The 16,033-nt window shown below is 37.6% G+C and overlaps 1 protein-coding gene across 5 annotated transcripts in view; it reads right to left on the bottom strand.

The window, feature by feature from the left end:
- The window catches only part of stac (SH3 and cysteine rich domain), a 34,224-nt gene extending 18,461 nt beyond the window's left edge, over nt 1–15,763 (bottom strand). For 2 of the 5 annotated variants that reach the window (XM_028001445.1, XM_028001446.1), the window contains exons 1-4: nt 15,338–15,763; nt 11,855–11,887; nt 7,469–7,802; nt 2,825–2,958 (exon numbers count right to left, since the gene is read on the bottom strand). In XM_028001445.1, the coding sequence (XP_027857246.1) occupies nt 2,825–2,958; nt 7,469–7,802; nt 11,855–11,887; nt 15,338–15,451 (615 nt within the window). In that variant the 5' untranslated portion in view covers nt 15,452–15,763. Of the gene's footprint in view, nt 1–2,824; nt 2,959–7,468; nt 7,803–11,854; nt 11,888–13,124; nt 13,291–15,337 lie in introns of those variants that run through there. The other 3 variants (XM_028001443.1, XM_028001444.1, XM_028001447.1) reach the window with 3 other exon arrangements.
- Between the last annotated feature and the right edge of the window lie 270 nt (nt 15,764–16,033).

Below are 16,033 nucleotides of genomic sequence, written 5' to 3'. Positions count from 1 at the left end.
TAGTTTTGGTTCGTTGTTTATTTATGTGGGATATTTGAAATGTTTTCCATTTCCAGTGTTGAATGTTCTTTTGGAAATTAAATTTTTGTCTGTTTCTTTTCAACTCTTAAGTTGAAAAGTGTCTCGAAATGACAATATTATTGTTTATCGCAATCATTTCTGGGACAATTTATCGTCCTGCAGTTGTTGAGTTTTGAAAACTACACCCTGCTCTCCAAAGCTGTCAGTTTTAGTTTTTTGGGGGGTTTTTGTAAAGCTTATTGGCAAAAATAAGTTTCAGCTTTAATGCAGCTTTGGAGCATGAAGTCACTTGCTTTCTACTGGCTGCATTCAGTTAGCCAAGAGAAACAAGCATGGCAGCAAACGCATCCAAGTTTAGAGTTTGCTGAATTTAGAGCTGCACTCCTCTGGGGAAACTTCTCTTTATATGCTTGACCTTTCAACCTGATTTTCCACTCCTGAGAGCTGGTCATATCTGCGAGCCTCATCCCAGGGAAAAATATAGCAAGAGGGGAAAAAGGAGAAAGCAAAGGCTGTGTTGTTGATTTTACAGCTACATCGTTTCCATATGACATTTATTCCCTTTTATCTTGTTTGACACCAACTCAGCGTACTCCAAATGTTCCTAACTGGTTCCAGTTATTGTTGCATAATGGAGACAACAGAGGAGCATTAAAGGGGGGGAGGTAACCATAAATTGTACGACTTTAAAGGCCTGCAGAGGCTGAGGTGCAGTGTGCAGGATGACAATAAAAAATGCTTCTCTGTCTTTATGAAAACACCAGGACCACCCTGACAGACGCATCCCTTAGCCAGAAGACCTTATTTTAATTCAGGTTATAAATGATCCAAAGAGATAAAAGTTGTGACACATTTTTTCCAGATCTTTGTTTTTAGCTCTTAAGAAAATGGCCTACAAGTTGAATCACTTCATGGTCTACAAAAACAGTGACAAAGACTTTCCTGGGAGTAAGATTCCTAAGCGAAGTGTTTTAAGGTTACACACTCACAGCTACCAAGGTGTTTAGAATCAGAGGACAAGAAAACGCTGATTTACTGACTCAGCTGCGAAGAATCTACACATTTGCAGAAATAATGGATGGAAAATTTAGCAAAATTGTCAATTGTTTGCATCATGAAGGAGCTTCCCTGAAGGCAGTTTAAGTATGTTATTAATAAATCAGTCAACAAAAGCAGAAATTAAGTTTTGCCTTGTAAGTATTTATGCTGCTCAAAGTTTTTCACGGTTTGTCAAGTTTGAGCCACAAACTTTAATATGTTTATTGGAATTTTATGAGACAAAGCGACATGAAAAACGGCATAATTATGAAGGAAGAAGAGAATGTGAATTCTTTTATAGGTAAAAATGTGAAAAGTAACGTTCATATTCAATAATTAATAAGAATAGAAGTTTATGATTCTACAGAGATGAATCTCAGGTGCAACAGCAGCCTTAAAGATGACCTGTTATACTTCCTTAAACAGGTTAGGGTAGATCAGGGGGAACAAAAAAACCTGTTCATTACATTTTTTAAATAATGAGATTTTCATTCTGCCCACTGACCTCCTTCCAGAATGTGCCGTTTTAGGGCCTCTGTCACTTTAAATCCAGATAAGTTGCTAAATAAGTTGCTCCTCAACCAGATCACTGAGAGCTAATCGTTTAACACAGCACTGGCCACGCCCCCAACTGACCAAACCTGCTGGAACTATCCTGGCGTTGCTCAGTAACGGGTTGGGTCTTAGCTGGGGTTGCTAGGTAACGGGGCAGTGTCAGTTGAACGAGGCTCAACATTCTGGAGGTTTTTCATTTCAGTTACTATTTTATACATATTTTTGCTATAAATAAGCAACATATATTTTTCACACAATCAAGTCGTTTCAGAAACAAACCACCTGCTGCCACCAGAGGACTTTTAATGGGTTGGAAAGCAGCGACGACACTGAAGTTTGTGCTTCTTTATTATTATTATTATTATTATCTATTTATTTTATTTGGGGTCAATAAGGGAGCCATAACTTTTATTTAAAAAAATTTTAAAAGTCTTTTTTTTTCTCCATGTTTGTTCAAATTATCATGCCGTAACGGTATAAGACAGGTAATCTGTGAAAAAAAAAAGTATGGTATGAGACCGATAATCTGGGAAAAAATTAGCACATAAACCAGGCATACATGAGCTTGATTGACAGCGCTAAGACCCTCCTCCTGGCTCTGCTTGGTTGGGAAAAGGTGGAGGTTGTCAGTTTTTTCACAGGTTATCTGTCTCATATTATACTGGATATGAATAAACATTTCTTTGTAAAAGTTGCAGCTTTAAAGGGTGTGAATACTTTTTATTTAGCTGAATGTTTTCCATCTACATTTTAATCCAATCTGTGGACAAACTTCAATATTTCAGGAATCCAAACCATTTGACTTCCTGTTAAAGTCATGCACATTAAACTGCCTCATGATCTTTGATAAGTAGCCGGAGGGCCGTCGCGTTTGTCTTTATTTACGGTTTATGCTGATGCAGGCTGGAAATGATGAGGATGAAGGGGAGCTCAGTGTTTTTAGACGGGGAGCTGCGCTGCTCTTATCTAACACGGATGATATAACGATGATGAGGAGGATGACGACGGTGGTCACAGATGCGCTTGCACACTGACACATAAAGTGTGATTTCTGAATAAGCACATTCTGGTGGGAAAGAGCCACGTTTCATATTTAAATGTGTCTGTTTTGGTTGCTGTCGCTGTGACACTGTGTTGACTGACTTCCCGGGGCTCAGAGACGCCCAAACTGGTAAAAGTGCATGCATGCGCCATGCGGTCTGCGTCTCACCAGTTTCCCCATGCAACGCTGCTGGCCGACTCCGTTCTCACATTTGTGGTGCAGGCTCATCTTGCAGGCTTTACAGCGCAGGCCATGCTTCGCCGTGTTTCCTGCCAGGAACACCACGTGCTTGGCTGTTGTTCCTGATGCAAACAAAATGGAGGGAAAACGGTTGAGAAGTAAACCAAAAATCCACTTAAAGACAGAGAACCTGAAAAAGATTTTTCCAGATGCCCTCAGTGTTCATGTCTGGGTGTGAAAATGTAGTTATGCAGTTGTGAGCACTGGGAGAGCAGAGAGGACTGAAGATGATCTATTCTAATGTTTAACAATGTAAGATTAGCTGCTTTCCCATTACAAATGTGTGAAAAACTTTGTCAATATTCTGCTAATGTCGAAAAAACACATTTTCACAATTGCAGTGACTCCGTTAAATAAGAAACGCAATTTAAAATCACACCTGAATAAGTTTGTTTTTGCAATAAGTCGTTAAAAAACATGCAGCTCCATCATCTTAAAACTACTTCCTGTCGTCTTCTTCGTCATTTCCACCAGTAGAAACATCTGGTTGTTGATCATGTGACTCGTGATGTGAAAAAGGTTTTTCTATTCTAAGTTTGCAACCACCTCATCCCAGCGCCAAATGTTATTATAAAAAAAAATAGAGTTTGTTTTTTATTTGGTGCATTTCCATTTTAAAATTAACTTTCAAAATGTCAAATTGCACAATTATATGATCACTGGAAACACAGCTAGTCTCTGGTTCTGCAGAACTGTTTGCCAGGATTACAGGACTTGCAATTCTGTATCATAAATAGCAAACAATAAAAAAATAGACAAAAAATAGCAAAATAACTTACGTTTTTTTGCTTACTTTTATTTGAAATCCCTGTTAAAACTCTATAAAGGTTCAGTAGATTGCTAAAATGTTTAAATCTGAAACAATTGGATTAATTGTGATTAATCAATTATTGACAGAATTGTCAACAAATATAGCAATCAAACAATCGTTAAGTGGAATGTACAGACTTTAAAAAACATCATTTAGATGAAAGGAGAACATACTCACCCAGGTAATTAAGCCAAAACTGTACAAAAATATATACATTTTGCATTTAAAATATAAAAAGTCTTTGTCTGCATGAATGTTTTAAGAAGAACTAAAGTAGCATAACTCTAGCTTCACCTGCTTTTTGGTTTTAATCGACATCCACGGTTTAAGAAAACTAAAGAAAGTAAAAATCTCCATTGGTTTGCAGATGTTTTAGTGGGAGATGGAGCTTCACAGATCACCACAACAACATCAGCAGCAGTGGAAGCTATGCACAAAACCCGCAGCATTTTTCACTTAAAATTAGATCAAGTAATTATGTCCTTTTACGAGCACCTCGTGTTTCACACCCCAGGTCAGCGGATCTTTAATAAAGGAGACCTTTTAGGATTAAGCTGTTAGTCTGTCTCTGAGGAAACTCAGGAACAGGAAGTCAAATATTTTCTCGTTAGGAAACTTTGATGCTGACCTGAGAGAATAAACACCAGAAATGTTCCTTTCTTTGAGGATAAATTCCTCTAGTCTGAGCATTTCAAACTTTAAATATGAGCCATAAAATGTGTTTGGATTGGATTAGGGCAGGGGTCTCAAAGTCCAATCCTCGAGGGCCGCAGTCCTGCAACGTTTAGATGTGCCTCTGCTGCACCACCTGAACAGAATAATTAGGTCATTAAGGCTCTGGAAAACTGATCTACACAAGGAGGAGGTAATTAAGTCATTTTATTCCAGTGTTTTGTACCTGTGGCACATCTAAAAACTGCAGGACAGAGGCCCTCGAGGCCTGGAGTTTGAGACCCCTGGTTTAGGGTAAATGAACTGAACTATAGCGCTTTTCCAGTCATTTTTGACCACTCAAAGCTTTAAACTAGTCACATTCACCCAGTCACACTCACAAACACATTTATAACACCGATACGCAGATCAGTAGGCAATTTTTGGGGTTAAGTGCCTTGCCCAGAGGCACATCGACATGTGGCAGGAGGAAGCTGGAATCGAACCTACGACCTTCCGATCGCAAGACGACTACTCTACCAAAGAGCCACAGTCGCCCCAGGCTTAAGGGCAGGGCACCTGTCAGGTCTAAATACCTATTAAACAAACACAGGAAAGACAAGAGAGTTAGATTCTTTGTTTCTCGCGAGGAGAGCAGAAAGAGATGTGCTTTCAGTTACAAATCTCCAACCTGCTCTGAAACACACATCTGTCTGTTCCTCTCTTTTATTGCTCTTAGGAACCCTCTCACACTGAGCACTGCAACTCTAAAGGGTGGGGTCAAAGCATTTTAGTTGCAGTGCTAAAAGACAATCACTAAACTAAACACATGTTATCTACAATCTAAATCCTTCTTGCTCCAGGCACGGCGTCGAATAGGACACGTTGTATAGCTTCAAAGCAACGGCTTTGTAGCACAGAGCAGAGTTTATTGCAGGACTGTAAAACTCTGCTGGGAGCAACTAACACCTCTGTCTTGTAGGAAGTCCTGCAGGGCAACAGCTGCTGAGAGTAGCTGTCACCTCTATTTCCCAGGGAAGCCTCAGGATGGAATCAAAGTTATTTAACACACAGAAACATTATCTAAATGTAACTACAAGGCTACATGATACAACGAATATTTGATAATACTAATAATACAATTTACCCAACAGCACCCTTAAGCCTTTTGAACTGGAAGTGCACAGGTGAAGACGATTGTGAAGAAACTGCAATCTTTAGGGCTGAAACGAGAAATCAATTAATCAGGATTAATCAGATTATCTAAATTAATCATGATTAATTAATTACTAATTGTCTGTTTTATTTGTTTCAGTGTACAGCCCTTTGGCCAATAGTGTTGTTTTAAAGTAAATTGCAAATAAATTTGTATTGTCCTGAAAGAAACATCAACTAAATTCGAATTTATTAGTTAATTGGATCATATAGACTCAAACAGAATCTATTCAGAGCAGTAATTAAGCTAAAGTTGTACAAAATAAACACATATATGTTGCATATGTGGAAGCCGGAGTGCCCGGGGAGAACCCACCATGCACAGGGAGAACACGCAAACTCCGTGCAGAAAGACCCTGGGCTGGGAACCGAACCCAGGCCCTTCTTGCTGCAAGGCAACAGTGCTACCACTGTGCAGCCTAATTTGGTTAATATGATAATTAATTCCACAAATGAAATATAAAACATTGAAAACTTTCTATTTAAAGGCTCATTGAAGGCTGTTTTCAGAGTGGTTTACATGTTGATTAAAGGGCCACATTTACATGTCTCTCTACCTTTTCAGTGCTTGTATTATGCAGTCATGTGTTCCTGACATAAGGCCCATCAATATTCATGGATTACAAGGATATCTGCTGCCAGAGAGCTTGGACTATCTGGCGAGGGAAGGACAGATGGAGGGACTGGACTCAGTGAACACAGACGGACTTTGCTCAGGTTGGGCTGAATAATCTGTGTCAGATTGAGCTGCAGTTCTCTCATGTATTTATCAAATATCTTCTGTTGAAAGCAAATATAAAGCTGAGAGAAAAAAACACTCAGCTGTTTTTGGCAATAGGTTAATGTTTTCTGGTGTTTGGAAAATGAGCAAACCTCCGGAATGTAACGTCACAAATCCGCAGGCACCGTTACCTAGCAACCCAAGCAGAGTTCCAGAACATTTGGTCAGGTGGTTTTATCACTGTATAATGGCTGCTGGAAAAAACTAGTGTTTTGTTGACTTAACATCTGGAAACCACTTGCTGTATTCTTGTTGGTTTTGCAGAAGGCTCCACTTCTGCTTTTCAAAGACGTACTGTTGTATAATTGTGCATCTTCTTGGAGCCATTTTCATGTGCGTAGGTCTGTCACAATAACAAATTTTGCTGGATAATAAATTGTACCATAAGTTATTGCGATATTATTATTGTTGTTTTGAGTCCATTTGCAAGCAATATAATGGTAATAATGGCATAGTAATGCAAGAACACATTCTCAAAGATCAATGAATTTTAAGTTCTAATGAACATTTAACACTAGAACTGAAAGACATTTTAATATCCATCATAAATAACAGAAACAACAAATAAAATGAATTATAAAGTCTCCTTAAACAAAATTGTCCTTCAAAAAAGGGCTAGTTTGTCCTCCAGTTTTTGGTAGAAAGAAAGAGAAAAACGATAAATCATACAAATAGAAATCATTGAATTAGTTTTAATTATCATGCGATTAATTTTGCTAGTTCGGCAATAAGTACTACAGTAAATATCACTGATATTTATCTTAGTATTGCACAGAGGTGGGTAGAGTACTCAAAAATCATAATCGTGTAATATTTGCAATGTACTTATATTGTTTAAGTTAGGAACGAGGCGAGAGGTCGCTCTAAGCTTGTGGCTTGTTTATTGTTGTCATAGCAACTCCTTAACAACATGGCTGTCAGTCACAAAGTTCATGGATGTAAAGGCAGAAGACTAAAATCACAACTTTGTCCAAAAAATGTAATGAAAATGTTTTGTTGTTGCCTATTAACCTATGCTAACCTGTTTAAGAAGCATAATAGTTTTCCTTCATCCGCTGCTCTCAGTTCTCTGAAACATGGATCACGTCAGCAGAGGGCGGCGTTCGAACCATACCTACTATCATGTGGTTGCAGACGTCGCAGAACGTGGGCTTCTTGAAGATGTGCTCCATGAAGCAGTGTCCCGCCGAGTCCACCTGCAGCGGGTTGCGCGCCTGCGAGCGCGACGTTGGCGGTGGGGCGCAGGGGATGGCGGGCGGGACCGGAGGGATGGGCAGGCTGGTGGTGTGCGGCGGGGCCATCCCGATGTTGCAGAGATGGCCCGTGCTGCTGCTCACATCCGAGAGGAGCTCCGTCTTGTTCTCGCTGCTGTTCCGGAAGAAGTTGTCGGCGCTCTTGCTGCGGATGCTCTTCGTCTTGAAGGAAAGCGAGCGTTTGAGTCTCTGCAGCTGGAAGACGAGAGAAGATGAAAATGTAGTTTATGTTTATAGTTTATGTAGATTATGAATTCTGTTCAATGACAATAAATGCTATCTATTCTATTCTATTCTATTCTAGAGCAGGTTTGTTTTAATAAACGACCCCAATATGGACTGCATTTCCAGTAACCAGATAATGGTCATGCTTGTTACTGGTTTTCTTATTTGTTGACTTTATGGTCTTTTCTGACTACATAGTTTTGTGTTTTTATGAAGTAAAGCACTTTGAACTGCCTTGCTGCTGAAATGTGCTAAACAAATAAACTCCCCTTATTGATAATTGCTCAATTTGACATTTTGAAAATAAATTTGCTTATTTACACTGCAAAAACACTAAATGTTATCAAATAATTTTGGTCTAGTTTCTAGAGCAATCATCTTATTCCTGCTCTTTCTGTAAAGCTGTCTTCAGGAAGTTATTATAACATGGCTCATTTATTAACCCTTTCACCAAGATTTTATCAGCATTTCACTGAGAAGTAAGAATAATGACCTCAGCAGGTGTGTGGTTCAGCCAGGTGTTTGCTAATTGCTGCTGGCTAGTCTAAAGGAGCTGCTCTACGAGGCAGGAGCTGCAGCACTGAGGAGCAGCTTTGCCATGGAAGGCAGGGCTACGTCCACCCAGACGTAGCCCTGCCTTTTGCCTTTAAATTTCCATGGCAGCCATAGGAATGGTTGCCATGGAACCATAGAAATGCATGAAAAAATCAAATCTACACTCCAGACTTGTTTCTGATGGGGGAATAAAATTCTAACATGATGTTAAGCTAAAAAAAAAAAGTCTATTTTACACAATACTACCCCTTTTAGACATTTTAAGGTCTGAATTTAAAACAACTGCAGTTATTTTAATTGTATTTTTTTAGACTTTATAGTTGGTGTTTAGGTATTGTTAAAAATGTCTTCCAATGGCAAATAATTAGCAAGGCATATATTAAATTTCCTGTCAACTTTAAACATTTTTTAACTAAAAAACAGTTTGTGGACATTTACGGGATGGTTTATAAGCAGATTTATTTTGTTAATGTCCATCTGAGAATCTGTGGCAAGACTTGAAAAATAAAGTTCCCAGATGCTCCACTTGAGCTTCAGCTGCTTCAAAAAGAAAAATTGGCAATTTTTTGTTCTCTAGATTTGCAAATCTGGTGGAGATGCCCCAAAAGTCTCTAATCACAGTGAAAGACTGTTGGAAAACAAATGCAAAAAGCACTGTGGTTTCACTGCAACAAAATGGGCAGAAGTTCCAGGGTGTGAACACCTTTGCAGGGCACTGTGCGCGTTGTCTTCTGCGTACAGATGCAGTTTATCCAAAACACGAAGGCTGAAACTGCGGAGCTGAATTAACACATTGTGCACACGCTGGTTTTGCTTGTCATTTTTCCTGAACACGGCTGTGCAAATCGTTCTGAGTCACTGCAGATGGGCCATAGTGAATCAATTCTCTGGGTCACTCTGGAAACAATCAATTTACAGCCTTTCTCTACCATTACCACCCACACACACACTTTCACAAACAAACATAAATCTACAACAGAAATACCTCCATGTTACATTAAATTACTTCAAAAAATAAACCTCATTTACAGAAAAGCTGGGAAGTTTTCTGAAATCCTTCAAAATCTTAAAGCGGTTTCAGTCCAGCTAGCATTGCTGTCGTATTTATAAAATAAATATAAATAAATGTAGAATTTGGTGCCAGTAAGGACAGGCAAATGTCACATTTGAGCATGAAAAGAAGCTCATCATTTTGCATATCAGCTGATAAAAACTGTAAATAATATTTCTGTGTCAGTCCACAGACCAAAGCAACAAGCTAACATTGTATTAGTGTTACCTTTGAGAAGCTAAGAAATGACGCAAGATTACAAAATCTTACCAAGTATTTATGGTCTAATTTCTAGATAAAATATCTTAGTACACTTGAATTGAGACAAAACCAAATTAAAAGTAAGTTTTAGAAAATTATAGGAGTTTGTTTTAAGTCAGTAATTCTTTAACACTGATGAAAAACTTCTAGCTTCATTGGCAGATTATGTCCATATTTTTAAATTGTTAAAAGTTAAATAATCTGCCAATGAAACTTGTACTTTTTCATCAATATTAAAGAATTATCAACTTAACACAAACTCCAAAATCTTGCTGACAACTTACTTTGTCTTAATTCAAGTGCATAAGATATTTTCACTAGAAACTGGATCAAAAATATTTGGTAAGATCTTCTTCTTTTTTTGCAGTGAACTGATGTTTGCTTGAATAAATCTGCATTTATTTTTGATTTTCAAACTTTTCTATGTTCCAGAAGTGACAAAAGAAATACAGGCAAGTGAAAAAGCCAAGCATTAGGGTTTGTTTGTGGCTGTTGAGCTGATGCAGAAGCAAATGTTGCGGTTTTTGAGCGTTTTATGCCACCAGCTGTCAGAAATGTAGGGTTGGACAATAAATTAATAACAATAAATATTGTGATAGACACATGATCAATATTAACAGATAATAAATCTGATAGAATATTCAACATATATTCACTGAACTCTCTTATAGAACTAAACAGCCAAAATGGTGGGGTCAACTAACTCTCTCATTCTTTGGTTACCTAGCAACATCATGTTGCTAGGTAACCAAAGAATGAGAGAGTTAGCAGTTTCAGTAGCAGTTTCATGTTTCGCTACAGTGCCTCATAACTGCTTAAAAATAAAAAACTACTTTGTAGAGTGAAAACTGCTGCTAAAACAGTAAAAGTTAGGCTATCATTTTTTCAGTATTTTGGATATTTAAAAACAAAAAACGGACAAGATTAAAAAATATTGACTGATATGAAACGCTTGTGATGCGATACCAGCTCTAGAGATTCAGTTTCAGTGATTTCCAATCAAATATTTAATTTAATATCATTATTATAAATGCATTAAGATATGTACAGTTAAAAATGTAATCATAAGCATGATGCTGCCACCACCGTGTTTCACTCAGGAAAGGGTGAGTTCAAGGTGATTAGTGTTAGTTTTTAGCCAAACGTTTAATGCACAACTAAGAGATCATTTTTACAACTTTCTCCCTGCCAGACACAATAAATAAATATGAAAGTTTGTGGTTTTGTTGGGACAAAATATGAAAAATGTGAAGAATTTTTTGTGACTGTCACCTGGGCAACACGGCTTAAAAATAAATCTCAGATTTTTTCTATACCACAGCCTTTTTTTTTTTTTAACGCTTTCTTTACTAAAAAAATAAATGACAAATATTGAAAAAATATTTTTAAAAAGTCAATTTTATTTCCATCAATCCTTCTGGAAATCTTATGCTAACGTATTATTATTATTGTTTTATTACAAAAATATAGTCGTAACATTAGCAAAAAAAACACACACACACACAATTTTACCAGATAAACATTATAAAATTACAAGAAGTTGTTTGAATGAGAATAAAACTTTAATAGTTATCTTGATCTGATTCAGTTCATGTGTTTCTTCTAAATAAACACATTTCAAATTGATGCAACCAGAGCTAAAAAACAAAATCCTTAAAAAAAAAAACAGCGTTTTGCGACGCCCTTCTTGTGCATATTTAGATTTTTTATTCAATTTAAATGCTTATTTTCTTTCATTTTGAAAACTTCCCGACCTTTCTGGTGATGCAGTTGGTAGAGTAATCATTATCTGTGTAATTTTATCAGCCATCTTCTTTTTGCTGCTGCAACGACTACAGAGCGGTGAGGGAAATGCGTGCATGCAGCTCATGCATCAGGTTTATGGGACCCATCATAAAGCAGGAAGGCTTAAACAAACCGCAGCTACTACTCACTGCTAAAGATTAAAATCTTAATCACATGCAGAAGAAGAAGAAGTGCCAGCTATAAGTATGGGTGATGATGGATTTAACTGGATTCCTTAAAGTGATTTTACTTTGAAAGCACTAAAAGTTAATAATGTGAAAAAGGTTTTATCTATATATGTGCATGCAGGTATGCTTTTATATAATGAAGGCCTAAAATCAGCTGAGTTTACACAGGAGTGGTGGCTCACCTTGCGCTTCTGATGCTCAGGTCTCACAGTATTCTTAAAAGGAGGAATGAAAACAGACACAGCTTTACTACTAGGGAAGTTTTCTACTTTTTCTATCAAGAAAACATCCGGTGTGGCCCTGCAGCTCGTTTTAACTCAGATTTAAACTGACTGTCAGCACAGGTGAAGATAAACTAGACCAGCTTTACTGACATTTAGAGCGAGAGCAGGCCTGCTGGGTCCTGTGTGGGAGTTTTTGGGATAGGAGAGGAGAAGAGAAGAGCGGACGACTACAGTCCAATAATGTGCTGCTAATTGTAGGAGGCTGGCCAACATGTGACCCACATAGACAACGCCAGAGGCAGCTATAAATCTCTGCTGCTCAGCTTCCATCAGGAACAAGCAGAAAGTGCAAAACTACTTTAGGTTGGGCACAATTATCAGAGCCAAAATTAACCACCTTTTACTCTAATTTAATCAGGAAACTCCTTATAACTTGTTGATTCAATAAAACATAATGCAAAAAACACTAATTATATAAAGTAAGATCATAAAACACAAAGTTATAGGATTTAAAATGAGTTTTGTAATTTATCTGGCTCACTCTTACAGTGTAAAAAAACCCAAGTATTTACGTCTAGTCTCTAGTGTAAATATCTAAGAACACTTGAAATAAGAAAAATTTACTTATAAGTAACTTTTCAGACTTAAAGTCCATATGATTCCTCAATATTGATGAAAATGTTCTTGTTCCACTGGGAAATTATTTCACTTATAGCAAAACATTTTTCCACGCGTCATAAGTGAAATAATTTGCAGTTTTTCCATCAATATTAAGAAATGATTTAGTCAAAATAAGCTCCTATATCTTGCTGAAAGGTCATCTACAAGTCAGTTTTGTCTTATTCCAAGTGTATTAAGATATTTCCACTTGAAACTAGACTAAAAATACTTGGTAAGATTTTGTGATTTTGCAGTGTAGAGATGCAAGTTATAAATTAATCAGTTAATCTAAAGTTGATTGATCTTAGATTGATTGATAAGCAGCCATTTTCTCTTGTATCTAAAGGACCGACCGTCTTCTAACATAAGGAGATACATTTTTAATAATATGCTGAATTTAACAAAACATCATTAAATTTTAGCATTATTTTGTCAGCTGTATAAGAAAACTGACTGACTAAACAGAATAATAAAAATTATAAAATATAACTAAATGGAAACTTCTTAAGTTGCTGAATAAAAAAATAAAAAGTGAAAATAATAAAATATGTGAAACACAAATAATTACTGTTTGTGGTGTTGAAGCTTTTCTCCATGGCGCTGAGCTTCGTAGCAACCCGGTATTTTTTAAATAAAAAGTTGAAACCGCTCCGACACGCAGCTCGGCTGGATGAACTGCGACTTCAGGTGAAATTTGAGGAGCTTGTCGAGTGTTTATATTTTTAAACAGAATTGCATAATGTGCATTTTGAGCGCCAAACCGGACTGTGTTTGGACCGTTACTCTTCAGCCCTAGTATGGCCGTCCGCCATTTCTGTTTTTCAATCGCTGGCTCCGCTTAAAGGTGACCAGCGGCGCCCCCTGCTGGATGGCGGCCAAACTACAACGCTAAATGAAGGTCAAAGTTGCCGTTATCAATTAATGAGAAGTTCCCGCTGCTCCATCAACTTCTCAGCTGAATGAAACTTCAGGTGAAACTTAAGGAACTTGTGAGTGTTTACATTTCAAAACTGAACCGCAGGAAGTGCATTTTGCCTCCCAAACCGGATTCTGTTTGGACCGTTTCTCCTTTCCGTTCTGGTTTAGCCGCCAACTTTGCTCTTGTTTCAACGGCTCCGTTTAAGGATGACCAGCCCAAACACTGGAAGAAGGTCTAACGTTATTAGTTAATCTATTGGAACTAATTTTAACCTAATAAACCATTAATTGACCATTACTAGAACTATGAAGGGGGTTCTTTTTGAAACGAATCAGTGTTTTTCTAACCTCTAACCTCAAGCATGCACACACCCACACTGTCATGATTTATTAAAAAGAGATGAAGTTCATTAACGTCCACCCTGCTGCTTTCTCAAAAGTGAAACAAGCAGGTGCTGCTATTTAAAAGCACCGACCAGCAGATCATTAATAGGTCTGTCACATAACACATTTTACTAGTTGATAAATTGTCCAAGAAATTATTTGATTGTTCTAACAATTAATTGATTAATTAGAAAAATGGCGCATTCTGCAGATTTTTCATTTAACACCTTAAGCTTATTTTATACAATATTTAAAAACATGTTTAAAAGTGCTAATAAACAATTACATTTTATTTTCTAAAACAAAAAAAAAAGTCTAAATGCAATAACATTAATGTTAATAACGTAATGCTAATTCCCTTAGGGTATACGTGCAAATGTGTCGGATGCATCTACAGCTAAAGAAAAAACAAAATAAATGCTTACTTACACCTTTTCTGTATTACTTAACATCAGTGCAGTGAAGAGCTAATCTATTAAATACGTTTTCAATTAACAAATTAATAATTGCATAGGAGAATTCTATATAATTTGAACCAGGTGAAGCTAAAACTATGTCACTTGAGGACTTCTGGGTGGAACACATTTACATACAAATAATTTATTTATTTATTTTATCTTAAATGCAAAGCGTGCAAGTTATTTTTGTACAGTTTTAGCTTAATTACTGGTTGTTCTTTCAGCAAATTGTCGTTTTGTCTGTTTAATAGTCAATGATTAATCATTACTAAGTTAGTTGACGATTATTTCAGTAATAAATTAATCGCGAATAATCCAATTAATCTTTTCATCCCTACATTTTAGAGATAAATTCCTCTGACGGGTGAAGCTTGACCCAAACTGGGGCATCAACAGGACAATGACAACAAACACAGGAATCTATAACAGAACAGCTGCAAAGAAACAACCAAAATGCTGCAACAGTCAAATTAAAGTTTAGACTTTAAGCTGATGGAAACTTAAAAGTCCATCATCTTGGACTTTAATGTTGGAATAAAGGGTCATTCACATTTCTGTGATATGAGCAATCCAAACAGAGAACTGCTAAAGAGAGATTTTACTTCTAAAAGTGCAGTTATACTCTCCATTTCGGCTCCATATGTGGTTAATAAACAAAATCAGCGCGGAATCGGTTGTTTGCTCTCTTAAATTCAGATTTAAATAAAAATAAGCCGATTTAAAACCATTTTTGCTGATTCCTAAAACCGCCAGGTTGATGCATTTTCATCTGGTTCTCTAGTAAATAATAACATTTCTGATTATTATTCACCGATATGTAAGTTATTATGTCTCTGTCAGGGTGAAACTGTAAATATCCTAACATAATCACTCTGATTGGTTTTAAAACTAGTTTGAAACTACTGTTGCTGTTTAGTTGATCGCAGCTGAACTGATTTGACAGAAGTTTCTTGTTTCTAAGACTTGCATCCTGTTAAAACTCGAGTGTTGGTCAGGAAATAGTGTGATTTCCAGGGCAGACCTTGGTTTCCTGCTGGCTGGCGCTCATCGTCGGGGATTTTGGAGCTTCATCCTGGTCCTGCTCGTCCTCTTTGCCTCCGCTGTCGTCCTGAACTGCGTTCGCCGGTGGGATCATCCTCTCTTTCTGTGTGCTCTGTTTGAAAAAACGCTGCTGCCCTTCAGAGTGGAAAGCTCGTTTCCACTCCCCCAACCCGAAACAGTCACAGCGAAGTCACCCAGAACCGAGTGACACAGGAGGAGGAAGAAAGAAACATCCGAGAGGAAATAAGCAGATGCGGACGGAAAGAGGAGGTTTCCGAACTAAACTGCGTCCCGCTTCGGCTCCAGCTGCGTGGCGTGGCGTCGTGCGTAAACCTCCCAAGACGTTTCCAAGAACACGCTGCGCGCTTTGCGCCTCGCAGCGCCCGAACCGGCGGCTTTAAGGGAAGATCCTGACGGGGAAGGAGGAGAAACGCGACGTCGTCACTGCGTGTTGTCAAAATTTAGACTTCCAGAACACGGAGGCAACACGCCCACTAGTATAAACGTGGGCAGCCCACTGCACGCGTGGCTCTTGTTTCTGGAGCAAGCTCGTTACTTAATACACTTTAACTTTCACAGGTTTTCACCATGACTTTAGTTCTGGTTACATTAACTTCCCCACAGATCATGTTTTCCTTCATGGCAGGAGAATCTTTAAGATGATTTATCTTTATGG

The sequence above is a fragment of the Xiphophorus couchianus genome, chromosome 19, assembly GCF_001444195.1.
Source record: "Xiphophorus couchianus chromosome 19, X_couchianus-1.0, whole genome shotgun sequence".
Taxonomy (NCBI): Eukaryota; Metazoa; Chordata; class Actinopteri; order Cyprinodontiformes; family Poeciliidae; genus Xiphophorus; species Xiphophorus couchianus.
The sequence above is the reverse complement of the archived record's forward strand: the minus strand, read 5'-3'. Positions and strand labels throughout refer to the sequence as shown.